General features: G+C 39.1%; 1 protein-coding gene across 1 annotated transcript in view; it reads right to left on the reverse strand.

The window, feature by feature from the left end:
* The window catches only part of C3 (complement C3), a 77,299-nt gene that overhangs the window by 25,934 nt on the left and 34,793 nt on the right, over positions 1-16,572 (reverse strand). Inside the window, exons 23-31 of the mRNA XM_039337256.1 lie at positions 13,027-13,090; positions 12,609-12,695; positions 11,251-11,454; positions 10,544-10,619; positions 8,681-8,843; positions 7,340-7,435; positions 6,322-6,472; positions 4,440-4,603; positions 3,237-3,395 (exon numbers count right to left, since the gene is read on the reverse strand). Of these exons, the coding sequence (XP_039193190.1) occupies positions 3,237-3,395; positions 4,440-4,603; positions 6,322-6,472; positions 7,340-7,435; positions 8,681-8,843; positions 10,544-10,619; positions 11,251-11,454; positions 12,609-12,695; positions 13,027-13,090 (1,164 nt within the window). The remainder of the gene's footprint in view (positions 1-3,236; positions 3,396-4,439; positions 4,604-6,321; positions 6,473-7,339; positions 7,436-8,680; positions 8,844-10,543; positions 10,620-11,250; positions 11,455-12,608; positions 12,696-13,026; positions 13,091-16,572) is intronic.

Genomic DNA, 16,572 nt, shown 5'->3' on the forward strand with positions numbered 1-16,572 from the left:
ATGATATAAAAAAAGTTAGAGTTGCAATTATGTGTAGAAAGTTATCAAACCACTGATGCAATTTCACAAGCATCTGACAGCGTAAAGGACTTAAAAGCAATTTGGAATAGAAATCTGACACCAATTTTTATTACAATGATAGTTGAATAAAACGCTCTCAGAGCAACTAAAACAAGAGTTTCAAGCAAATTCACAACTTCCAAGAGGACAAGTTTGGGGCTTTTTCTTCATGGATATTAACAAGGTTGAGAATTTCTTGAGAAAGACAGATTTGATAGAATAAAATATTTTTTTTCTCTGGAATGTTCATGAGGATAAGCTTGGGTGAATGACTTATATTAATGAGTTAATTAGAATGGATTTTTATAAGTCTGATATACCTAATTGAAAAAAAGCAATGTAGTTTTATGTTTATAAAGCGGGTTTGAAAATGTTTTTTCTTATATTTTTTTATATACAATATTTGAGTTATTCCTAAAGTTGGTAAAATATTATTGAAAGTAAATTTGAAAGAATGGTTACAAAGAAAATTTTAAAGAAAATTCTATAGATGTTTTAAATAGATATTTTTAAAAGGGTCCTTTCCCTTTTAAAGTTAAAGAACTTGAGAGAGTGTTAATATAATCTTGATAGTTTATAAAGATTAATAGGCACAAACAGAAATATATATTCTTTCCCACAGCAAAAAGAAAAAAAAAGTGGAGATGGTTAAATTGATTGTTTAATTCAAAGAAAAGAACTTATCCAATTTTGTTTCCATTTGGAAATGTCTTCTGGATTTTGTGCTTCTGTTGGAAAGAATGAAACTTTGATTTTGGTTTTGCTGATTATATATGTTTGTTGTTATAGAAATGGTTAGTATATATTATTGTGTGAAGGTAAAAAGTTAAGGCTATAGTGCTATCATCTTCTACTTTGCTAAAGAGAGTCAGAAGTCAACGACTTTCTTTTTCTTTTTTCCCTTTTGCCACACACTTTTTCCTTTCCCCCTTTTCCACCCTTAGTTTCCCATTATTTTCATTTTCTTTGAGTTTTATATTCTGATCAATTAATTAAAAAAATTCAAATCAAAAGAAGTCTGCTGGGAAGATTGCAAATCATGATCATGTGATTGCAAGATGCAGGATGCTGCACCTGTATATAAATGCAAGCAGTTGTCAAGCACCCAAACTGCAACCATTGTCACAGTGGGGTAGGGCAATGGTTGCACCTTTGAGGATGGGTCATAAATCACTTTTTCTGAGGCCTTAATAACTTTCAAACACCATAACAAAATGGCTGAAGGTGGAAGACTATCTGTAGTTGGGCAATTGAATTATTATTTCTTTTATTTATGTCATTTTTCTATATGCTAGACTATATTACTCATTGACGCTTAATCCATCAAGTATCCTATAGCACCAAGGCCTGACCATTAGTTTCAGATACAAGATGTCCCTGAATTATGACTGTTCATTTAACAACTGTTCAAAGTTATGGCGATGAAAAAAATGACTTATTGTGTTTCCCTGAAAATAAGACTGGGTCTTTTTTTTGCCTCCAAAAGAAGCACTAGGACTTATTTTTAGGGGATGTATTACTCACCTCCAGCACCAACAGCCCTGCTCAGCAGGTCCACTTCTTCTGCGGCTGAAGGAGCAGCTTCATTCTGTAGCTGCATTCCGGGCTGCATTTTGCAGTCAGGTCTTTCTGAAGGCCTATGCAACCGAGTGCCAAGCTATGGATTCAATCCATAGCTCAGTTCTTGGCTGCAGAGGCCTTCCAAAAAGGCCTGTGACCGAGAAATGCAGGCCTGGGGATGCCACAGAAGAAATGGGCTGGCGAGAAGAGGCCTGGCTACAAGGTAAGTGGGTGCGGGGTGCATGGGGCAACTCCACACCCTCACCCTAGCTTGATTTTTGGGTTTGTGCCTTGCCCCCAAACTAGGGTTTATTTTGGGGATAGGGCTTATATTAGGCCCACCCCCAAAAATCTAGCTAGGGCTTATTTTCTGGATAGCCCTTACTTTCAGCGAAACACGGTCATGTAAATTCCTTTTGCAACCTTCCCAAGGGGCTTCAGACAGGCAAAGTCAATAGGGAGAGATGGATTTGCTTAACAGCTACATGATTCACTTATTGACCACAGTTATTTGCTTTGATGGTCATAGAATTGGGCATGATTCATTTAATACCCACATCAGTTAATTACAGTTCATTAATATCTGGATGATTGTATGATAAACCATAATAATTCTTGACTTTACAATCACAGCTGATCCAAAGAAAAATAATGCATAACTGGACATATAAATATGTCAGGTCGCTTTGTAATTATTATTGTGGTTGTTCTCATAATCAATCAGATAATTAGACTGGGTGTAGCATTTTTATCCATCTGCTGAGTCATCCCCAAGGACCAGGGATAGGCAGATTTTGTTCTTTGGTGGCGTTAAAAGTATCATCACAGGATGTAAGCTGCTCAGAGTAAAACTGCCTTTTGCAATTGACTGACAGTGATTAATCAATGCCGCAGGTGATTAAATGGTGCTCCAGTTGTTGTGGAATTTCATCCAAGGCCCCTATTGCTATTGGTATATTGGTAATAATCCCTGCCATAGTTTATGTTCAGTCATGTGCTTTTCCATCAAATGCTGTTTCATAAATATTTCTTTCTACTATTTCTATCTATCTATCTATCTATCTATCTATCTATCTATCTATCTATCTATCTATCCAGTATATTTAAACTTTATTAGTATCATACATCTACTTTGGCTCTAACTTGCTTCTGCAATATCAAAAATAGTAAATAGTGATAGATCGTTTTAAGGACTTTATCTTCATGTACTAAGTGAAGATGTTGCGAAGTGCTCCAGAAGTCCCCCAGAGCCATTAAAATCTCTTTCCTACCAAAGATGAAATAGTTCTTGAAAGTACAGAAACAATTTTGGAATATTGTATGGAGCACAATCTTTTGCAGCTTTGTGGGAGGAAAGGGAAGTCATTTAAAACTACACTGTATGTTGACAAGCAAGTAGCCTTAAGCCAGTCTCCCCAAATCTGGTGCTTGAACGTGGGCTAATCTCCAACCACCACAATTCCAATAGGGAGAACTGATTAAGGTTTCTTTCGTTGTTTCACTAAATTCTGTATCGTTTTTCCCAGTCCTTGAAAAAAGCTGCATTTGAACTTTAAACTCCAAAATAATTATTTCCAATGAAAGGAGTAATAAATAAATTTGCTGAAATACTATACCTCTGTTGTCTGGGCTCGGAGAGCATTGGTAGCATCAATTCTGTAGCTTATAGGTACTTCTCGTTCTGGCAGCTTAATAACAATATCTAAGTTTAAGTCCTTATGGGAAGGCATCGCAATCTCATATTCAGCAAGACCCTGAAACCCCACAACTGTTGCCTGGAATGGGAGAAAGGAAAAATGAGATTGTTTTCTTGGAGAATCTCAAAAAGGAACTGAAAATCCAGTGATATATTGTACCAGAGAAATAAATGTTTAACACATTGGGAAGAACATGGTGATGGGGCTTGTTGAAATACCCAAACTATCTTTCTAATTTTTACTATTGTCTGTTAGATCATGTGATCATAAATGAGAAGATGGGCTACAAATTGAATAAGTAAATTTACAGGATTGATTTATGTACACATACATACATCTTTAAAGAGCCTTTTATCTGTAGAACTAAAGGATCTAGGACATGTCAAACTCGCGACGTATTGGAGCTTTTTCCCCATTGCCGGTAATGGGGTGGGCGCAGTTTTGTGACGCAGCCCATAGGCCGGCAGTTTGACACCCTTGATCTAGGGCAATAGGAAGTCTATGAATGAGATTTCCCTCAGCATAGATGAAGGATATAAACGTAGATAATCTTCTGGTAAAAAATTCTTTCAAAAGCTATTCTTTGTTCTGTACATCAAAAGATTCATACACTTGTCTGCTAACCAAGTAGAGATAAACAATTCTCTATCCACCATGTTTTGTAGTGATCTTTTCTCAGCACAAAACATTTCTCCTATGGTTATTTTGTGCAAAGAAAGCTTACAGATGACTGAAGTGAAACCTGCAGTTTTTTTCAGTCTATCAGAGTTAGTCAAGTCCTATAGCAGCTACTTGATGCCTTGTTCTAACAGCTGAGAAATGTCCACTGCTTAATAGCACTCACAGTCAGAAAAGTCCTCCTTATTGTTTTTTTGGGAGTCTTTCTCTGTAAAGCTTCCATTCGCCCTTTCTTGTCTTATCCTTAGGCACCATGGAGAATAAATCCACAACCTCTTTCCCGTGATAGCATTTCAACTATTAGAAGACAGCTATCATGTCTCAACTTTGCCTTCTCTTTTTCAGATGAAACATGCAACAGTGCAGACTATTGTTTTGTTTTAAGCAGCCTAAAGTAGAATAGAGCTCAAAAGATTATAATCTGACAATAAAGCAAAGGCTCACTTGGGTTTGTCCATATGTTCCCCCGTAATATTTCTGATCTGTCAGCCATCTGACTACAGGATTGGCCTCAGCAAACTTCTCCATTTTCAGCAGGGCCAACAAGGCATAGGAAGTGCCTTCAATGTTGTAGGTGTATGCATTATGTTCTTCCCAACGATTCCTTTCTAAAAAAACAGCACAGAAACAGAATTTAGCCAAACAGATAACAATATTGGTCATTTACCTCAAAGGTGATATTTGGTTGGAATGAAAAGATTGGAAACTTAACAATTGATTAAGTCTCCCATTCTTCAAGAAAACAGATGCTATATGTGAGTTGTTGGGTGAGGTTACTCAATGACATGGAATTGATATCCAGTTATGGTCAATTCTACCAGGGAGAAGAATCAACTCAACAGAAAGGTTAAGATTACTAATCCCAATATATCTCCATCAAGGTTACCTTGCTCTCTCTCCCTCTCTCCCTCCCTCCTTCCCTCTCCCTCTCCCCCTCTCTTCCTCTCTCCTTCTCCATCTCTGTCTATTAATGTTATCTCTGAATCCCAGTGGAGTAGTACTTTCCTGGACAGAGATTGTGTGCAATTTGAGGCCCTCCTCTATATGTGGCTCCTGCTTGAATAGCAGGTGGCAGCTGTGACTAGAGGGGCCTTTGCATTTATCCATCTTATGGACCAATTGTGCCCATTCCTGGATTTGGAAGCCTTGCTCATTCTCACCCCTGCCTAGGTCACTTCCCAGTTGGGCCACCTCAATGTGCTCTATCCTTGAAGGTCACCAGAAGTTACAACTGCTCTAGAATTCAGCAGTGTTGCAGTTACAGGTGCCCTTTGATTTGCCCATATCACACTGTTGTAGTGTGAGTTGCATTGGGTCCATTTTCTTTCAAAGGTTATCACCTTTAAACCTACTTGGCACATGGCCAGGTTATGTGGAGGACTGCCTCTCCCTATCCACTAGATTGGATAGGGTTGCCCTGCTCCAGCTCCCTTCCCTTAAATAGTACCATCTAGCAGGACCTAGAAAGTGTATCTTTTCCATAGTAGTGCCAGCCTGCAGAACACGCATCTCCTGGCATTTGGCAGGCCCCCACCCTTCTAGCCTTTCGGAAAGCCATAAAGGCTTGGCTTTCCCCACCAGGCGCTGCAGTAGCACTGCAAGAGGAGCCATGGGATTGTACTTCTTAGCGCACCAGAGAATGTTGGTTGTAGTGCCAAGTTTTTGCTTTACTGTTGTTCTGGTTTTTATTGCCCAGAGTTCTGTTTCATTGATAGGTGGCTATGTAAGTATTATAAACAATCAAACAAGGCACTTGTGTCAAATATTATCTGCATCTTTATAATCATCCTGTCTTCCTCTCCCTTCTGCTCTTTAAATCATCCATCCATTTAGCCACTCCATGCATCTGAGACGTAGCTCATGAAAGTTTGTGCCTTTTAATCAAAGCTGTTAGTTGGAAAATGTGCTATCAGCCCCTTGATATTTTGCCATCATAAACTAACACAGCTTTCACCCTCCCCCACCCAGAGTAGAGAATTTGGAAATTAAACAGTACACATTTTCTGAAGCTGAAATAGCCTCTGAGTAGAAACATGTAGAAACAGTTCTATATATTTTCTCATAAAAATAAAAAAATTGTTTGCATTTTCTTCAGCCTTCTGCTGGGATACACAAAAGGCAGCCTATCTGAAAAAGAGCTTTACATCTATTATTCAAATTTGACAAGGCAGCTAGAAGCAAACAAATGCCACTTGCATATGGCTCTTGATTTTATTTTGTGACTGCAATTTCTAAAAATCTACCCATTGTGTTTGTGTTCCAAGCTAATCTTTCAAAACCCATCCACCCCTGGTTTCTTCTATCTAAAACAAACCCATTTATGTACCTGTTGATGCTGCCATGAGTACCCTGTCATCATTCAGGAGGCCTGCAGCAGCCAAAGCATAGGCGGTGAGGGCCGTAGTGTAAGGCCTTTGCAGTTTCTCGTACTTTTTGAGTAAATAATCTGCGGCCTTGTTGATGCTACTCTCTAGAATCTAGAAATGAGGGCAGAGGGAAGAGATCCATTAGGAATGTTTGGAGGACAATTTTAGGTATCTCTATGGAACTTCATTTCCCTGAAATATGATTGGTCCCCACCCTGTTTCTTTTCTGAAAGGCCCTAAAAATATGGTTTTGTCAGTGGGCCACAAATGGAGGTGGAGCCGATCAAGTGGTTAATTTGACTGCGTTGCTGCTGCCATGGGGGGGGGGGAGGTAAGGAGTATGTGGTGAATTTTAAAATGTTGTAAAAGTCACCTATTTCTGGTGTTCAATAAATAATAAATAAAAGTGAATACAGTATGTGATGGCTTCTTCCTGCTTGTATGTTTTACATGCTAATAATGCAAATTTACCCATCATATATGTTATTTTAAGGTTTTTACACAGGAAGAGATGTTGGACATAAATTCATTAGGAATGTCTTAAATGGGGGTTCCACTAAAGAATGTCTGTAAAAGCTGCAGTACTGTGTGATTCCCCTGGAGAAACCCTTTCTATATATAGATCTTTCTAAATCTGCCTTTGAGGAATGCTGGTGATAAAAATTACAGTGCAGCAGTGAAAGGCTCTTTGATATGTAAAGGTCATTAACTGATCTAAATACCTTTCTGGCTTGAAAGTATATGTGTAATTTTCTAATAGTATACTTATTGAACTGATTATTTATCTTGGTTTCATTTGATTTGAAATGAATAAAGTATAAACCACAGCAATGCCAATTAGCCTACTTTGAGATCCTGAAGTCTTCTAATACCGAACTTGGGGGCCAAAAAGGTGGGAAAATACTATGATCAAAAAACCCTAAAGATGTGCTCATATTTTGGCCCCCTCAAACCATTTCCCATTACGGCATCACATACATTGATATGTTCATTGCAAATTGATCTGGATTCCAATAATGCAATCAGAATGAACGCTGTTAAAGATACTTCTGGTTCAGCACCTTTAGTTCCTCCCTAGAAGAAAGCAGTGGGGGGGGGAGAAAAAAAAACGATCAAAGTTAATGCTAATAAATAATGCTAATAAATACTTCCCTGTAATTATACATAAGGGGTACATGGGGGAGCAACAAAGAGTTAAGGTTTTTTTATATCTCTTGGCTGCCACCCATGTTTCACCATTCAACTTGGAGTGTTGTTGAAGAGCTGGAGTTTGAGGAAACATTCAACTTTGGGTAGCCATGTGGGAGCTATAAACTACCCTAACAAAGAGGAGAGATAGAACAAAGGGCAGTAAACTCTGTGAAAGGAATTTTCTTCCAGTTTGTCTACAGAAGAACAAGAAATTAGTCCTTTTAATGAAACTTTCAATTATTTGCCTTAAGCCAGGCATGACCTAAGCAATTTCAAGGCTTTATACTCTGAAGCCGATCATTTGATGCTACTTCAGAAAGACAAATAAAATTATATATATATATGAAAGAGGGTGGAGCGCAGGCAAAGAGCGAAATGGGACAAATTGCCATAGCTAGCTCCCCACAGCCAACTTGCCACTGTCAACTCCCCTTTGCCAACTTGCTGCCCCAAGTTGCCACAGGACAACTCCACCACAGAGAGAACTCGCCACAGGCAGGCAGAGGAAAAGCCGGGGGGGGGGCAAGCAAGTGGGCGGGTAGAGCGCAGAGATCTCATTAAGTCAAATCTTACCAAGGCTACCCTTTTTGTCCTTCAGTCCTGTTTTTTTTATTTTTTTAATACATATTTCACAGTTGGTTACATATTCTCTGAAAAGCTACATATTTTTGTGGTTTTGCTTATTATCTAGTGCTATAAAATATTTCATTATAGAGAAATAATAATAATAATCATATATCCTGACTTTGCAAAAAATCACCCTACTCGGAACTGCCTATATACTCAGACGCTACCTTAATAGCTCTTCGGTCCTTGGTGAAGACTTTAACTGTTAAGTTTTTACCAGTCCCAGACTGTGAATAAAACTGAAGATTAAATCAACAACAACAATAATAATAATAATAATAATACCACCACCACCCAGTCTGAATATCTGGCTGAGTGTGAAATGAACAATAATAATAAAATAATGGTATATATCCACTATCATTAGAGAAGAAGCTAGCAATAAATCACCACGCACAGTACAATCTTTTCTTTAATACACGAGTTTGGATTTTTTGTTAAGAACTTGAAAATCTCTACATTTACTTAAATCAAGCAGGGGAGGGAAGGAGGAGACCATACCAGCATTTCTCCATGGATTACAGGGGCATTTTCTTTAAACACTCCATCTGGTTGTTGCCTGTTCAGAATGAGCCACTTCACACCTCCACAAATGATTTCATGGCTAATATCTGGTACAACTTTGGTAGCCATGGCAAAGACTTTTACAACGTATGCTGTTAGCCTGTGAAGAAGATAATGCATTAACCAACCATTTTCAATGAAGATCTTAATACAAGTAGTTGCTTGCTTGATTTTGTAAGCCAAACATGACTAGATTGCTGCTAGCTAGAAGGGAGAGGGGAAGAGTGGCTTGTCCAGAATCACCACATCACTATATTATGGCACAACAACATTAGAAGCTGTGGATGTGTTGATGGCAAACATTTAAAGATTAAAATTGATTGTTCCCATCTCTCCTACAACCCTGGAAGAAAAAAAAAAGTTCAACTAACTAAGGACTCAAGGCCATATCAAGAGAAATAGTGCATTGAGTCAGTTTAAGAGGAATTACAATGATGTTATATCACAACAGTACATAGGAACAAGAGCTTTGGAAGAAATGCAGGATAAGAGTTAAGAGAATGAGAATTCCTTAATTCAGTTCCAGTGACTATCAAAAATGAACTCTTAGCATTTGCTCCACATGGGTTAGTAATAGTTGGTGGAACTGAGTTCTTTCAGAGGGTAGCTCCCCACTGAAATAGCATATCTATCTATTCAGGGAGCTGGCCTAGAGAGCCGGAGATTGTGCAGTCTAGGCCTCCCTTAGGCATGAAAGCCAGCTGGGTGACTTTGGGCCCCTCACCCTCTCTCAGCCCAATTCACCTCACAGGGTTCTTGTTGTGGGAAAAATAGAAGGCAGGAATATCAAGTATGTTCATCACCTTGAACTGACCAAAGCAGGGAAGAATCTAGTAACAGTAACAGCAGCAACAACTCAATCCCATGGAATCAGTGTTTCAAGTGCTTCCACTACCTTGAAGCAAAGAACATTCTGATTCTTATTTTAATGAAAAAAAAATAGAACTGATTGATACTAAACGCTAGACATGAGAAGACCAGAGGGAGACATATTATATGGTGTTGAAGAAAAAGTCTTCATCATGGTTCAGTCCAAGCCAGGAATAAACAACATGGAGACTACTTTAGAAAGAAGGTTGCAGTTTATTGAAGAGGAAAGCCAGACAGGAAGATGGCTCTGGAAGAAAAGAGATAGAGAGCACATGTAGGGAGTGGGTTTTTATACCTTCTTGAGCCTTTTGTTTGGAGTTGTTCCTGTGGCATGAACTTTGACCTGAGTCTGAGTGTACCTTTTTGGTATCCTGATGGTGGTGGGTTAATCCCAAAGGTTAATCCTGCTTCGCAGGGGCTGATGATTCTTAGATTTTTGGTGTGAGGAATTGTTGATTCTAAGGATCTTTTTTCCTAATCCCAGCTTCCTGACTCCAATCTTTCTGACAAAATTATCATATCTGCATTTTGTGGACTTGGTTTCTGTCTGGGACAGAGAGACTTGGGGGCAGGGTTGGTTTCTGCTTTTAAAATCCTTTAGGGAAATATATTCTGCCTTTTAAATATTTCCAAAAATATTTCTTTCTCTGGGTGGGAGGACTGACTTCCCACAATGGGTAAGCCATTATCAGAAAAGAGTATTTTCTCTGAAAGTATTTTGACTGAAGCACCACATGGGAAGGAGCTACTAGAAAGAAGGGAATGGTAGGTAGCTAGAAAGCAATTAAGAAAGCAAAAAACAAAATGTAAAGATAGAGAGTCAGATGCTCCAGCAGAAGTTAGAAAATGAAAATATATGAACATTTATAGGGGAGGTTAGAGGAAAGCCCTTCCATGATCTCAAAGTAATGGCTACAGTTTTGTCCATACCAAGAACTAGAGTCACGATTTACAAATGCTGCATAGGAATGGTCGGCTTTCTTGTACACCAACTGCTGGGCATAACCTGAAAAGGGACAAAGTAGAAAGAGCTGTGAAATTTAGCTCCAGCCATACAAAAGCACATTTGCATCCAGAGCAGTTTTGCATTCCTCTTTCTTTGCTGTGAGTCTCATTGGAGCTGTTTTTCCTTTGCACAATTCTTTTGATTTGTGTTCTGGTCTCAGTGTAAAACTACCCCACTCTGCTATTGAGATTCTGAAAGCAAGCAACCTTAACAACAACAACAACAACAAAAGGAACTGAAGAATAAAATTTATACCACTGTTCTGTATGCCTGAAAAACAGGCATTTGATATCAGAACAATACTTCCAAACACACCACAAAAAGAGATGAAAATGTCTTTCGTTTTAATAGAATATTGTGATAATTCCATGAGCCGATATGTAAATATTTCTCAGCAATAACTATGACCATCTCCACTCCTCCAGGTTAAAGAAGTGATATACTTAGCTAAGCTAGCAGAAACTTACCTTGTGAAAGAAAAACAATAATAAAAAAAAAGAGTCCCACTATACATTTAAGAATACTTGGTTTCTTGACTTCTGTGGGTCTTATATTTGTTCATTTTAGAGATGTATGAGTCTGACATTTCCATCCCCTGAGGAAAAACATGTCTGAAGACAGCTTGCCTTACCCTTCTTGATCTGTTGGACAGCTTCAGTCCTGCGATCCACACCAAGAGTCTCCCACTGCCCTGTTGTGTCCAGGTAGTAGGTGGCAATAACCGATGGAGTCATGGTGATCATATTTTGCTCTCCACAGCCAGAAGGAGTGATAATGAGATGGCTGAGTTTATTTCCATCAATTGAGTTTTCAACAATCTGAGCCACACGGTCACCTGAATGTGAAAAAATTGCCAAGCATGTTAGAAGCTGGGTACTTTGTGATCTTGCTTTAAGCTTCAATACCTTTATGGCAAATGATTAGTCTAATCTTGCTTCCAACTCCACTACCCTTCCTTTAGAGCATTGAGCCCAAGGTAATTAGGTTCCATGACCAATTAGAAGCATTATTAACTAACTTATTTAATTCAGTTTCAACATTGTCGGACTCCTTAGCAATTCTGGATGGCTTGCAGTTAAAAAGAAGAAACAACACATATAGAAAAGGATATAGCTGACCAAAAGATTGTCAGGCCTGTCCCAGCTTGGGCATTTAGGACAGAAAGACCCTCAATTCCATTTGCAGTGAAAGGTATACTTTTACAAAAGCCAAGTGGTTACAGTGCAGATCTGGGGATTCCTGTGTAAAGCCATTTCTTTTCCCCTCTCCTAGGCCTTCCCCCCTGGTCATCTTACTAATGTCCAATAAAGTTTAAATTAGTTGTTTTAGTAACAGTTCTGAAGTTTGATGCCACTTTGATAGGCATTCGTGTTCTGTTCCTATGCCAGAGTCCTTGGATTGTTCAACTCGTGTCTCTGGTTGGCACTTCTGCTTCCTGCATTCACCTTTCCCTTTATGGCAGGCTGCCATTAAAGCAACGTAGGATTGAAGCAGTGTGATGGCAGATCTGACACTAACTCAATACCAGTAGAAAATCAAACTTTTAAAGGGACTTCACAAGGAAAACCACCAATTTTTAAATGACTTCTTGAATGTTATTAGAATTGGACATGTATGCATCTGGGGGAGAGTGGCATTCCAGACAACAGGCACTGCAACAAAGAAGGAATGCTTCCTAGGTCTCATGAGATTACACTGTTTAAACATCAGGACCTGGAGCACACTCACTTTGATTTCCCCAGATGTACAAAAGTAATAAGGTTAAATGTCAGAAGTGGGATAGATCCATTGTACTGTGAATCCAATAAGAAGGCTTCATTTATTCATCTATGCTTCATCTATGCATGAACAGAAGGGCAGAGAACTATTGTCCTATCCAGGAGTCTATCTCCAGCACCAGTGGACTGCAGCAAGAATTGGGCTGGGGAATATTTCATTTTCTCTGTTCAACAGATGTAGGAGCCTGGATTTCAAATAACTAGTTCTTACCTTGAACACTAATTTTGGTTTCAATTTCTGTGTCAGGTACCTTGCCATCTAATTCATTGGCTTTAACCAATTGTTCCTGTGTTCCACCTGAAAAATGAAAAAGAAACTGAGCAAAATTATAGGAAAAGAAAAATACCACATTCCACATTAAGTACCTCTTTGGCATTGTTTCTAATAATCAATTATAAATAGAATTCAACACAGTTACCTTAATAACCACTTAATAGGAAGGAATATAATTGTCTGTGAGCACATAACTTTTGCAAAGTAAAATAATTTTTATTTGAAATTGTCATGGTAAAAAGTTCCTCTCCTTTCTCTGGAAACAATAAAGCAAGCGGGTGAAAGGACTGTGACATCCCCAGGACTTAGTAAAAGATATAATGGGAATTAATGAATAAGAATGAGAGTTACTCACCAACTCCTTTTGTACTTGGGTCCAATTCAATAACAGTCACAATATCTTTCCGCATCCCTTCAGGCTGTTATAGAAAAAGATACCAAAACAATTCTTTATGAGAGTCTAATTACAAATAAAAATATGTATGATAGCAACAAATACTTCAAAACAGCAATTGCAAAATACAAATACTCTCCTGTAGCATCTCTTAGAAATATAGTAAAATATTCAGTAATAGAATTGTACTTGGATGCACAATAGAAAAAGACTTAGGTCAGCCTCATATCTTCTTAATAGGCAAATCAGCATAGCCCTCTATTGAGGATTAATTTCTATTTATCCACCAGTCCACCATCGGGTCTTAATGGATCCTTGCCCCCTTCTGTAACTGGATATTCTGGAAAACCTGAGCTTCCTTATCTCAGATTAAGGGGGGGGGAGGACAAGAATGACTCTGGTCACTCAAGATGTTCTTGCTTATTCTTACTGTACTGACTCCCATGCTTTCTTCCTGCCCAATAACAGCTGCTGTATGTTGTATGTGTAGCCTGCCTCTCACAGAGTGATATTCCATATATCTGATGAAGTTTAGACAATAAAAGCATTGCCAGTCTTTAAAATGTTGCAAGGCTGATGTGAGTTTTGTTGCAGAAAAGTAATACTCCCCGTCCAATTAGATTCGCTCTGGTGCTATTTGGACTTACTCCACCTTGGGTGACTTCCAGATAAGTTAGCCTTGCCTGTGATGATTGTGAATTCTGGGATTTGTTTTGGAATCTATTATCCCAGCACACCCAGGGAGTAGTAGACTGGGGAAAGCTATGTTAGACAGAACTTTTAATTCCCAGGGTTTCTTGTACTGGTTAAGATATTTTTAACCCTCTGGTAAGAGTCCCAAAGGCCCTGCCCCCCACATCCATGTGCCTAGAAATATCTATATAACAGGAAGCATCATCCAAAAGGATTTTTCTCCAAAAATCACTGAAATTCATGGGGGTTCTGATTTTCTCCTATTTTTCTTTAAAATGTATTTTATTATTATTACTATTATTATGAAATACAATCCTATGCCCACCTATTCATTGATCTATTCTACTGTGCAACTTTAAATACTGTTTGCATCCTGGGTATGTAATATTCTTGGGGTCAAACATTCATGCTGTTGCTTTATTTATCTAATAAAAATCAGTGCTTACTGATTGGACATTTTAATGCTTTAACTTCTTTTAGGTTGCTGGACTTTGGTCATAACAAAGAATGTATTCACATGTGGTTTTATAATCTAAATATGCAGCCCTACTTCTATTCATTTTACTTATTCAGTCTTTCCCAACTTGATACCTTCCAGATATGTTGGATAACATTCCAATTATCCCCAGTTACCCTATCAATATTCATATATATCCTTCTAAAAATGCTTTTGATGATTTGCCAGTTTCTGAAACTGTTTGTAATGATCCAAACAGCCAAGGGTTTAGGAAAGAAGCGTTTTAGAATATCTGCCAAACTTCCTTGGATAAAGAAATACAAGAATGCCTTCCCGTGGTCAAATAACAGATTATAAGTACAGGTAGTCTTTGACTTACAATCACATTTCAGTTGCTAAGTGAGAGATTTGTTAAGTGAGTTTTGCCCCATTTTACGGCCTTTCTTGCCACAGTTGCTAAGTGAATCACTGTACTTGTTAATTTAGTAAAACAGTTTTTAAGTGAATCTGGCTTCTCCATTGTCTTTGCTTGTCAGAAAGTGTGATGACCCAGGACCCCAAACCGAGCAAAGCAATCAGTTGGCCAGAGCAATAGTCTTTTTAATCACTGCCAAAGTTCACCCAAAAGCCCCACGTGTGCTGGCCCGAGTTCAAACAAAACAGCCAGAGAAGTTTACACTGTTATTAAAGCAAGACAGATAACAAGCAAACGTATAATCCTTTTAACTCCCAGCTTGCCTGTGAACTGCGAACTGCAAACTGCAGACTGCAAGGAAGATCTGCAGGAAGCAAACTGGTCCAGAATACAAAGTGTCCAAGTTACAAGAGCACACTATCCCAAGATTTCACATTTGTTCCTGGCAAATGCCCCACCCCACAGCGTCTCCTTAAATCCTACTCCCCAGGTGTGCCTTGTGGAGTGGGGCGGACACTCTCCTCCCAAGCAAGTGAGCCTGCCTCCGTTGTTCCCTCCTCCTCTCTGCTCTCCTTGCTCTAGGATCAGGTGGGGAGGGGCCTTGCTCCTCGCCTGAACTCTGCCTTCCCTGTTCCAAACCTGAAGGGCCCTGGCCTGCCTCAGCCTGCTCCTCCCCACAGTCCTCCAAAGCCACAGACACCCCCTCCTGGGCCTCAACAGGGAACTCCATGTCTTCCTCAGAGTCAGGCTTGGACGGAGGCATGACAGAAAGTTACAAAAGGTGATCACATGACCCAAAGGACACTGCAACCTTCATAAATATGACTCAGGTGCTAGGCATCTGAATTCTGATCATGTGCCCATGGGGATACTGCAATGGTTGTAAATATGAAAAACGGCCATGAATCGCTTTCTTCAATATCGCTGTAACTTCAGTCACCAAACGAACTGTTGAAAGTAGTGGACTACCTGTACCAGAAACTAGCAGGTTGTTACTTGCAATACTAATGGCAGCTAGCCTTGTACTGCATTTTTATTATACCCAGTGTTCAACATGAATTATTTTTGAATGGGATCAACTGCATTCTCTTCCTAGTTGTTGGCAATTATTTTTACATCTGTTTGTAACCACTATTCTCCATCTTCTGCTCCCAAACTTCATTTTGAAAAGCACCCAGCCTGCACACTCTTGTAAACCTTGTTCTTATTAGCTGAGGACTAATACAGATCCAGCTTGGGTTATTGTGTAGAGATATGTTTGAATGGCTTCTATTTCTATATTTTTGAAATGGCTGGTTTGATATTTCTCTTTTCAGAACTCAATAGTATTATTAAATTTGTTAGAATTTGTGGTGGGCAAGTATTTTAAGGGCTAAGACAAAGATGTCATCCCATTCTAGTCCAGTCCAAGGATAGGAGGGAAACGCATGCCTATTCTGGCAATACCACAGTGCCTTACCATAGGGAATTAATCTGGCTAGTCACCCCACATACTTTTTTTTTCTTTTTTGTGGCAATATTGCTATTCTTAGCCCTGGGTCTCACACCCATCTACCTGCCCGCCCACCAAATCACACCACTGAGGTGTAAAGGGTAATTGTTTCATGTGGCAGAGATTTGTTTTTATTGCAGTTGGGGGAGGGATGGGGGGGAATACTCGACCAAAAGAATCCTGGCTGCAACAGTGAACATATTTGCTTTGCGTGAAAGAACTCCCCAAGCAGCGAGGTCTGCCCCCATTTCCCCATTTTCAAACCAACCAAATTTTGCTATGGGAAGATTCTAGGAGTTTTCAAAGGACAATCAGAACAGTCCCAAATTAGACCATTTTAGCCACCGTGGTAGATATGCCATTTTGTGTAAAGTTTTGAGACCAAAATGCCTTTCTGTTGAAATGGAGGAAGATAGAGGGTGCATTTATTAATAAAATTAATGTAACCCC

This window comes from Crotalus tigris, unplaced genomic scaffold, assembly GCF_016545835.1.
Source record: "Crotalus tigris isolate CLP2741 ecotype Arizona unplaced genomic scaffold, ASM1654583v1 scf7180000017673.840971, whole genome shotgun sequence".
Classification (NCBI taxonomy): Eukaryota; Metazoa; Chordata; class Lepidosauria; order Squamata; family Viperidae; genus Crotalus; species Crotalus tigris.